Here is a 9,798-nt window from a genome sequence, read left to right as displayed (position 1 = left end):
ACATCAAGAGAATGCATAAATAAAATAGTAAATATCTCACAAAAATACAGGTTCTGTTAATTGGGCATTGCAAACAAAGCCTTGTGTGCTCAGGCTGGGCGAACCTGCACACAGGGGACGACTCACGTTCTCCTGGGCCAGTGCAAGGGACAGCCTGCCTGGTGACATAGCCTGAGAGTGCAAGGGTCTCCTGGGAGAGGGGACAGGGTCACAGCCCAGCTGAGTGCTTCCCCAGGGAGAGGTACAGGTATGTAGTAAACTGGAAGCGCAACCTCTACTAGGGCTGATGGTAGAAAGGTGAAGACTTTCCAGGGAAGCAGATCCCACGGGCTGGTAGGAGAAGATGCCAGTGTCCCAGAGGAAAATGCAGTGGGCAGGCATTTTGCTTTTGGCTGCACCCCTCCATCATCCCAGGAGCAGAAAAGCCAGTGCCCGCTCGCCCGGGCGACTCAGACGCAGCAGCAGAGCGTGGAGCAGTCGAGCCTTGCAGGGGTCCCGGTGCTCCCGGCCTTCTTGTTCTCCTTGGGCAGCAGCAGCACAAAGGCCATGGCCAAGGCGCAGTGGTAGAAGCTGTGCACGTAGGTGTAGTCCCACTCCTGCAAGCGGGGAGAGCGTTAGTGAGACCTGCCGGGGCCGCAGGAGCAGTGGTGCTGGAGGGCTCTGCGCTAGGTGCAAAACGTTAGGTTTCTACAAGTAGCCGAAAAGAAAGGAATAAAAAAAATATTCCTGAGCCTTCTGCCTCTTTTTGCTGTAAGAGAAGAAAGGATTTCCATGCCTTAAGAAAGAAAAAAAAAAAAAAAAAAAAAAAAAAAAAAGCAGCAAAGTGGATTTAACACATTCTAATTTGCACATTTCCCAATTCTTGAATGAAGTGTTTCATTACCCCGCAAAGGACGCGGCGGCGAGGCCGAGGCGCGGGGGGAGGCACTTTCTGCTAAGTGACATTTTTATGTTCTGCTAGAATTTGCAATTACTAAATGCTTTGAAAAATAATCCTTGGGGATGACTGTGAGGTTGTATCTCGCAGCTCCCAATGCACAGAGCAGCCGTAACGGCAGGGCTGAGTGCAGGCGCGAGCGGCAGCTGCAGCAGGGGGTTATCATCATCCCTGTGTGGGACAGACAGACCCTTTCGTGCAGGACAGGCGGACTGGCCAGCGGCAAGAGCAAAAGGTTATAAACACGGGATTGAGTGCCCCTGGGAGTCAAGTGAGAGTCTTTTCTTCGGCGTGAGCCAGCTTTGGATCTGGCCATGACTGGGTTGTAGCCAGTCCCTGTTGTGGCTCTGCAAGGTGTCCTTAAGTCACCCATGCCCAGTTTCCAAAAAACCCTGCTTGCATTTGACAAAGCCACTCTGAGGACCATGTATGGCTGACAAAAGCATGGCCCCTGTCCTTGTGACTCACTTCACAGGGGGGAAAGAGATTGAGCATCACCCTGTGTGTCACTTGCTGTCACATCTGTCCCTGCCCACGCTGCAGTTAACAGGCCAGGGGCTGGGATGGGGACAAGGGAGGGACCCTCATCCCTGCTGCCAGCCCCCGGCACGCCAGCCCCGGAGACCCACGCTTCAGCTGGGCTTTGGCCAAGGCTGGATGCACCCCAGTGGTGTGAAGGGGGAGGTCTCCTATCTTGGTAATGTCCTTTACACCTTGTAAAGTTAGGGTGATTGAGTGTGCAAAGAGGTACCTCAAAGAAGAACCTCAGCATCAGCGCTAACGCCCCGAAACAGAAGCCAGGACCGATCTGCTGGGTGTAGACGCTCTTGTCGGGATAGAGCCCTTTCTTCTCTTTCATCTTTTGTAGCTGGAAGGAAAGAGAGAGCATACCAAGCGTATTCACCCGGATTTAGCTGGCTGCTCCACATCCGAAAGATCCCATGAATGCTGAAATAAAACCACACCGAGCCCACAGACCGGCTGCCCCAGGCTGCGGGGGCTGCTGGCACACGGGAAGCACCTCCGACCTGTGGCAGCAGGTCCTCCTGCTTCATTCCTGAGCATAATACTGTTTTCTTAATATTCAACCCCAAACCCAGCTCAGGGAGTATGTGCCCTCACAAACCCAGTCTCTAGGAGAGCAGATCCCCGCAGAGCATCTGCGGGCTGGGGGATTCAAGGTGGTCCCCTCCTTGCCCATCCCCTCCCCATCGTGGCCACTTGCTTTTAGCTGCTGGCTGGGCAGCCAGACGAGGCTTAGTGACGGTATATAGCTGGGACTTGCATCACAGTATTTCCATGATGCTGGGCAGCATCTTTCTGCAATTTTTATCCCGTCACTGAATCCTTCTCCTTGCTTGCTCCTGCCAGTGGCTCCACCAACGCAGTCCTGCCTGGGTCCACAGCATCAGCTGTGAGCAGGGCACAGGCTGCAGCATGGTGCCCGACTGTCCCAGCCACATTCAGGCAGACTACAGGCAGATTCCTTCCCACTTTATCACTGCATTTTATGCACATCTTCCACCAGCTCCGGGGCAGTTCACCAGACCCCTCTGCCTCTGAGTAGCTGTAAAAACTCCATAAATATGATCCTCCTGATTAGAAACGCAGGGACAGGAGATGTGGTAGATGGCTCAGACTAATCAAATCTGGTGTTTATCACAAAAGCTGCTTGCTGTCTGCCTGCTTTCTGCTTGGGTTGAAGGAAAAGTGCTGTTTAATCACCGTGATGGCCTGTGCTGTGAGAGCTGGACCTTGAGGATGAAACGGCTGGCACAGGTTAGACCTCTCTGTGCAAGGCTCAGCCGCTTCCCCGCCACGAGCATCCCACAAAGCCCCGGCACGGTGCCCCTCCCTACGTACCCATTTCACCGTTATCACCAGGACAGCTGTCCCGATGGGTCCCGAGTAGACGCCGTAGCCCCAGCGGTCATGGTAGATCCTCACAGCGATGGTGAGGACGCCGAACATGATGAAGGTTGATCTCTTTGGCTCGTCAAACTCTGCCAGGGCTGCACAGCACCGAGCACAAGGAACATCAGCTCACCCACCCTATTCCTCCACTGTTCCCCTAAAGCCTTACTGGGGTCTGTCCCACCTGCCCTGGGGACCCTCAGCATTGCCTCCAGGTCTGGGTTGCCCTTCTTATGCCTTACAGCTGGGGAAACTGAGGCACAGGGGGGCAAAGCGAACCATGCTGAGGCATCTGAGTGGTGGGCCCAGGAGCTGACTTTGGGGGTGTTATGTTCAGTTTGCATGTGGAAGCTAAAGGGGATTTCCCACCCGTATTTCCCTTGCCTGCTGCAACCCAGAAGTCAGAGGTGATTGCAAAGGCGATTGCAAAGACACTTGCACCCAGTGAGCCCACTGTTGGCTCTTGGGTTCACCCTACATCTCTAACCCTCCCAAACTTGCCGGCTCACCCCGATGCAGCCTCTGTCACGCCGGTAGGACCGTGCTCGCTGGTGTGATGGGGACCAGGCTGTCCAGCCGTGCCGGCACCTGCCTGAGGTTTGCAAGCTGGAAGTCACCAGTGTGAGTAAATTATTAGAGGCTTTTGTTTAGCACAGAATGGGGTAATAACTGATAAAAGTTATGGATCCCAGTGGGCTCCATGCTTTTCCAGCTCGCACAGCTGTGTTATGGCTGTCCTGGATTTGCATTCCGGGAAGCGTGCCCAAGGGTCTGCGTCCGCACATGTGTGCTCGGGCTTTACAAGCCACAGTGAGAGGCTTCCCTGGGCTTCAGTCACCACACCTTCCATGTCCTTGGATCGTGGTTTTATAGGGAGTTTGACTAAGGGATAATGTCCGCATTTTAATCTCTGTTGTTTCCCTGTGGGTCAATATTTTAAACATCGTAGTCCAGGATTTGTATTTTTTTGCAAGGTTTTTGAATGCAGTAATGAAGCAATCAAGTTGAATTTTTCTGCAAGGAGCCAAAGTGTCTGGATCAGCTCTGCCCTACCCTGACACTGCTGTTATCTGCTGAAAATGCCCTTCAGAGGTGATTCGCCTCCTTTGCCTTTTCTAGCCAAGCAGAGAGTGCTGAGGTGCCATGAACAGTATGGGAGCCCACCCTGGGACTTGCACCTTGGGGGAACAGAGCTGTTTCTAAGGTTAATATTTTCCCAACTAATTTTTCACCGCATGGAAGATTTATCTAGATGCATGCCCTGGAAGGGGGATGCTGCTGTCTGCATGGCTTGGTGGTGAAGGGAGGAGGGATGGAGTTGTGCCTGGCAGAGGGGATGCTGCCCCGCAGCTCATACTGGGCTCAGGGGCTGCAGGAGCTCTCCCAGCTCAGCCAGAGGTCCTGCATCATCCCTGGAGCCCCAAGGTGCAGAGGCGAAGGTCCTGCAGGCATTTTGGGGCTGTACATCAGTGCGGTGACCCCAGTACAGCATCAAAAGGGCTGGGGACGCTGCCTGGCTGGAGTGAGACTGGCCACGCGGGTGCTAGAGATGGTTCAAACCTGCTGAGCAAAGCCTTTGCTGTTGGAAAGTGACCGTCCCCTCATCTCCCTCCCCTCACCCCTACTCTCCTGTCAGAAATACTCATGTCTTTCAAAAAAAACATGTTGGTAAAATGGGAAAATAATAGGTTTGAAGTTCTCATCCTTCTTTAGTTTCTGTTGTGTTTTTTTTTTTTTCATTTCTATTATACCTTGTTTCAGTGGCAAATAAGGAACAAAATGAGGAAAAAAAAGAGTGAAGGGACTGTGGGAAAAAGAAAACTGAGTAACAGGACAAGGGTCAGGAGTTTTAATAAAGAGGAAGTGAAATATATTTCTGCTTTTTCTAAGCAGATCTAAGATTTCCCGTCATCCCAGACCAGGCTTTTGATAAACAAGGAAGATATATTTGTTACAACTAAACCACTTTGATTTGTGTGCTGCCAAGGGCAGTGACAGATTCTGCGCTTCTTAGTGCCCCCACGTCAGGACAGGACAAGCTGATGGGGTCAGGATGGGGAAAATGAGGAGCAATGGGAGATTCCCTGATATAGGAGGTTTCCAAGTAAGTCATCTCACAGTACTGTCCTGCCTTGAACTAAAGCACAAGGCAGCATGTGTTACTTGCCAACTTGAAATAAATCTGCTGTTGTAAGGACATGCGTAAGAGCTGGTGAAGGCAGAGGAACACCCGACTGACACGAACACCAGAGCTCTCCTTACCTCTGAGAGTAAAACTTCCCCAGCCACCACTCAGGACAGTTTTCATCTGTGGCTGAGCCCCACCGAGTGGGATGGCTTTCCAAGGCATTAATGGTATAAAAATGGATTAAACCATAGCACGGGCTGAGTTCCATAAAAGACAGCCTCAGAGCTAAGTCTTGGAGATGGGAGCTCAAAGGCAACAGCATTTCTGGGGACTGTACCCACTAACTGTCCCACCAGCGATGCTGACAAGCCCTGCCTGACCCCCAGATGCTGGTGACCTGCAGGAACCACGAGATACCAGTGCTTACCCATCAGGGACACCCAGATGGACAGGGCTGTTCCGTAGATGCTGAAGTACTCCAGGATATCATAGCGCATGAAGCACAGCACTGATAAACCAGGGCCATCACATGCATGGTAAATCTATTATTAAAAAAAAAAAAAAAAAAGAGAAAAAAAAGCATTATAAAACTAGGTCCTTACACACACACCAGCAGGGTAAAGGCTCTTACCAACTTGTTGAAACAGCTTTGGCATGGCTGTGGAGAGGATGGCCAGCAGAACAGAACAGCCTCGAATATACCAGGATCACTGGTACACAGTGATGAATATATTTGAAAGAGAATGTCACCGTTCCCAATTGCAAATCGCCTGACAATCAGCATTCTTCCCTCTTAGCACAAATTATTTGTGGACGAGATTTAGTTTGCCTCTTGGTCTGTGCCAGAATGTGCAATCTGATGACCAAGCTGCTGCAAGCTGAGCCCCAGGCAGTGCAGGGACGTCCTCTCCAGCAGAAGGAAGGCTCTGGGGTTATGTTTCTAATTGCGAAAGATTCTTGTAAAACAATTCAAAATGAGTGTCCTGATGAAATGTGTATGGATGCCAGGTCACTGTCCAGGCTAAATAGGATTTATATGGCCAGAGTCTGAATGCTGGGGAATTCACTCATTAGTGCATTCCCTTAAAAGCTGCTGGTTCCTGCTGCCCATTAGCTCATTGATTAGGTTATTTGCAAAAAACCCATTGTCATGCAACATAAACGCAAACCAAGCCAAGAGAAATTTTCCAGTGCAATCAGAGGAATGCTCCCAGTGTTTGCCTGGCGCTCGCCTTTTCCGCCGAGCACTCAGCCCTGCGAGTTTTCTAGTGGTAGCACCCGCGTGCTTTGCTGTTTCTGAAGAAGTCCCTTTACTGCTTGGCAGGGCGCCCTTGGAACAATCCTCGCTGTCATGGCCCAGCGGGGATGCTGATATTATTTATAATGGGAATTGCTGCAAGTCTTTTGGCTCGTTGTGGTTTCTAGAAAAGATTGCACCACGGCCGTAATTCTTTTCCCTGTTTGAGATTGGGTCTGGGGAGTCTGGAGACAGGGGGAAGAAAGGGTGGAAGACAAAGAGCGTGTTTCTGGCCAGCGTCGCAGCACTTGTCTGCGATGGACATATGCTTTCACTGCTCTGATGAGGTCTCCTGGGGGAGGAGGAGTGGGATGCTACAAGAAAGGCAATAGCAGCAGCTGCTGCCCTTCCTACCCCCCCAACCATGCTGGCAGCTGCCTTCCCTTCCTTCCCCACGCACAGATATTTTGCCTCTGCAATCTCTTCGGCGAGGACCTGTTCCACCTCCAGTGGAAACGCATGCCAATTTTCCTACTGACTTCTTGGGGAGGTGGAGCAGACACAAACCCAGTGCAAAATGAAATTGTAGCTGTCTGGCTTCCCTGGGGAGCTGGGGGGCGGGGGGGGGGGGGGGGGGGGGGGGGGGGGGGGCTCGATTGGGACGTTTTTATTAACTGTCCTGTAGTTTTTATGGAACTGGCAGAATTTCTTCCCCTGCATCGTGCTTTCATTGGAGGCTTGCATGGTGGATCCTTGGGAATAAGAGACCCTCCTGGTTCACAGCCCTGATGCTGCAGAAGAGCTTTTCACACTGGACAGGTCCTTTACCTACTCCCTGCCTCAGTTTCTCTGTCTCTGTGCCAGCGATGTGACAACCCTCATGAGACACCTTGAGACGGGTGGGGAGAAGAGGCAAATGCAACGTTGGTTGGGTTGCTGAGCTATTTTCTTCATATTCTTTAGCACGGCATTGCCATGGGGTTAAATAGGAGAATTTTTCCAGTGGGAATGCTGCTTTGGGTGCTCAACCAGTGTGTGTACAGAGGCATTTAGCAGTAGTACAAAGCGCAGGGCAGCTTATCACTGGGAGCCAGAGTATGAATTATTTTCTCTGTGTACAGACGACTGACTTTCTCTACTAGTTATTCCCGTGCAAGAGAAGGCAGGGCGATTCAGAGCCTGGTGAAACACGCATTTTCAAACACTCTGCCGGGGTGAGGGTTTGATAATTATTGGTTTTGATAGCTCAGCAGCATGTTTTAGTCTTTCCTTGTACAGAAACTTCCCTGACTCCACCATTACTCCCATCACCAGTTAGCAATTGCAAAATCAATAATTCGACTACGTGCTTTTGGCTAAAACGACAGAAGCATAGCAAGAGGCTCTGGATACAATTTAAACCCCAAATTCAGCATGGCCACTTAACAGCTATAAAACAAAGACAAAAAACAGCTCCAAAACATTGCGAATCAATCCAAGTCTCTTTGCACCCAGACCCTCTCCCTAACCTCACAATCGTAAAACACCATTAAATCTATGTAAGGCCACCCCTTAGGACATCCTAAACTGAAGAATCAGCTACTCAGCACCACACACAGCGGGGAAAAAATGAAAATGGATATTCTGGGGGTCATGCTCGCTGCTCTTGGGTGAGACCCAGCTGCCCTGCCCAGTGGAGACCTGATGCAGAGGGTGTCTGAGGGGATGGAACACACGGGGAGGGGTATGGGGACATCTTACCGCCACGAAGAACATGGTGAAGAAGTAAACCATGGCTTCCATGTGGAAACGCCGCTTGGCTGCGATGCTGATGGTGGGGAGGAAGACCAAGGTACTGATGGTGGGCAGAAGGAGCTTGGCCACCAGCGAACCCATGGGTGCCTTACAGGCTGGTGGCTCCCGGGGACAGGGTCGCTGTGAGCTGGATGGGGACGGTGGAGAAAACAGCCGTGTGGAGTGTGTTTTGAAATTTAAATGCCCTGCGTGGCCGGGAGGGCTGCGGGCAGGGAACAGCTGCTGCCACCACCGCCACAGCCGCCCCCTTCGCTCCTGTGTCTCCCCAGCAGCGAAATTCTTGACGCAGCCGGCGGCTCCTGGCAGCAGATGCTCTGTGCCCCCGGTATGGCCCTGGCTGTTACTAAAGGAGCGAAAGGGAATGTTGTCCTTGCACGCCTTGTGCTGGGTGTCAGACCTGGGTGCGTGGTGGGCGAGGACTGCGGATTTGCTAGCTCGCCATGGGGACACCTCACCTCTGCATCCCACTGCCCCCATGCCGAGTGGGGGTCAGTGCTGATGGAGCAGCCCGGTAGGGAAAAACGAGGGATGGTGCTGGCACAAAGTAGGGAAGAACCGGTACGCGGCAGGTACGAGGGGTTTTTAAAACAGTGAGACGTGTCCTGCTACCTTTGCCATGCCTGAGAAATACACACCAAGCTCCAGATCTGCCTTTTATTTCCCTTCGAGGGCATACCTGGGAGGGTGACCCTGCTCTAGGGGAGCACGGGCATCGGGAGCTGGTGTGATGCAGCATCTAACGCCTGCTGCGGGTGCCTGCGTGCCCTCCTGTGCACCCGGGCGGAGTTATGTGCAGTTAGGTTTCTCAGCCATGCCCTTTGCAGCGCGGACACCTCCAGGATATCTGTCTGAAATTCAGGAGCTGAGCGTCTCTGGGGTGGAGGAATTTGAGCAGATCTGTCGTGCAGCGCGGAAAAGCTGGAGGAAAGGAGACCAAAAGCCAAGCGGCGTTTGGGCTGCTAATCCACTCAGTGGCTTCTCTTTTATTATGACTTTTTATTATATCACTGCTGCTCCCCTCCTGGGTTAATATCTTTTCCTTGGAGCCTCGCAGGGATTCTCGGCATCTTTTCGGTACAGCTGTTCCCGGGACCCAGGGAGCAGGAATGCTATGCTTGAGCAACCGCCTTTGTGGCGGCGGGTTTGGGGAGGAGGGTGCGAGCTGTGATATGAGCCACCATTTCTGAGGCCGGTAGGATGGGCTCGCCTGTCCCCCAGGAGGGGGTCCGGTGGAAAGGCAGGCATGCACGGAGAAAAAAAATGCTTTTTAAACCACTCCAGCTAAGTTGGAAAGGGCTCCGGGAGGGGGAGTGAGGGGGTGTTGTGTGCGCGGTGAGAATGGCACAACAGCATTAAAGCAGTGACCCGAGAGGGCTGTGCTGGGAGCCGTCCTTGGGGTACCACTGAGACGAGTTGGGTAGGGGCTCCCATTTTTAGCCGATATTGCAGGATCCATCCACGTTCTCTGGCTGGCTGCAGGCAGCATCCCTCCGCAGGATGGAGCACCATGTCTCCAGCCACCCTCCCGCCTGGGCAAGCCATAAACTCACCACAAAACCCTGCAAAATTGTATTTCTACTAACAAATAGTGAAAAACTCTGGTGTCCCTATTTACCATGAAAATTAATCCCTCCAATCCAGCACATAAATACCCTGCTTCTCCCCAGGTGTCCAGCACTGAGCAGGAAGCGGAGCTGAGTGCCAGCACGCCCCGAAGTACCCTGTCCCTTTTCTGTGCCATATCCTCAGACGGATCCGTTATTCCGTGTTATTCTTGCATGAGCTGCT

The 9,798-nt window shown here is 52.2% G+C and overlaps 1 protein-coding gene across 1 annotated transcript; it reads right to left on the bottom strand.

Moving 5' to 3' along the window:
• Positions 1 to 442: 442 nt before the first annotated feature.
• Positions 443 to 8,346, bottom strand: MYMK (myomaker, myoblast fusion factor). The gene is made up of 5 exons (XM_040607348.1): positions 7,957 to 8,346; positions 5,407 to 5,521; positions 2,801 to 2,949; positions 1,689 to 1,805; positions 443 to 596 (listed from the first exon to the last, which is right to left on the bottom strand). Exons 1-5 carry the CDS (start codon positions 8,089 to 8,091, stop codon positions 450 to 452), a joined length of 663 nt encoding a protein of 220 aa, XP_040463282.1. The 5' UTR covers positions 8,092 to 8,346; the 3' UTR covers positions 443 to 449.
• Between the last annotated feature and the right edge of the window lie 1,452 nt (positions 8,347 to 9,798).

This window comes from Falco naumanni, chromosome 9 (genome assembly GCF_017639655.2).
Source record: "Falco naumanni isolate bFalNau1 chromosome 9, bFalNau1.pat, whole genome shotgun sequence".
NCBI lineage: Eukaryota > Metazoa > Chordata > Aves > Falconiformes > Falconidae > Falco > Falco naumanni.
Note: the sequence above shows the minus strand (reverse complement) of the source record. Positions and strands in the feature narration are given on the sequence as shown.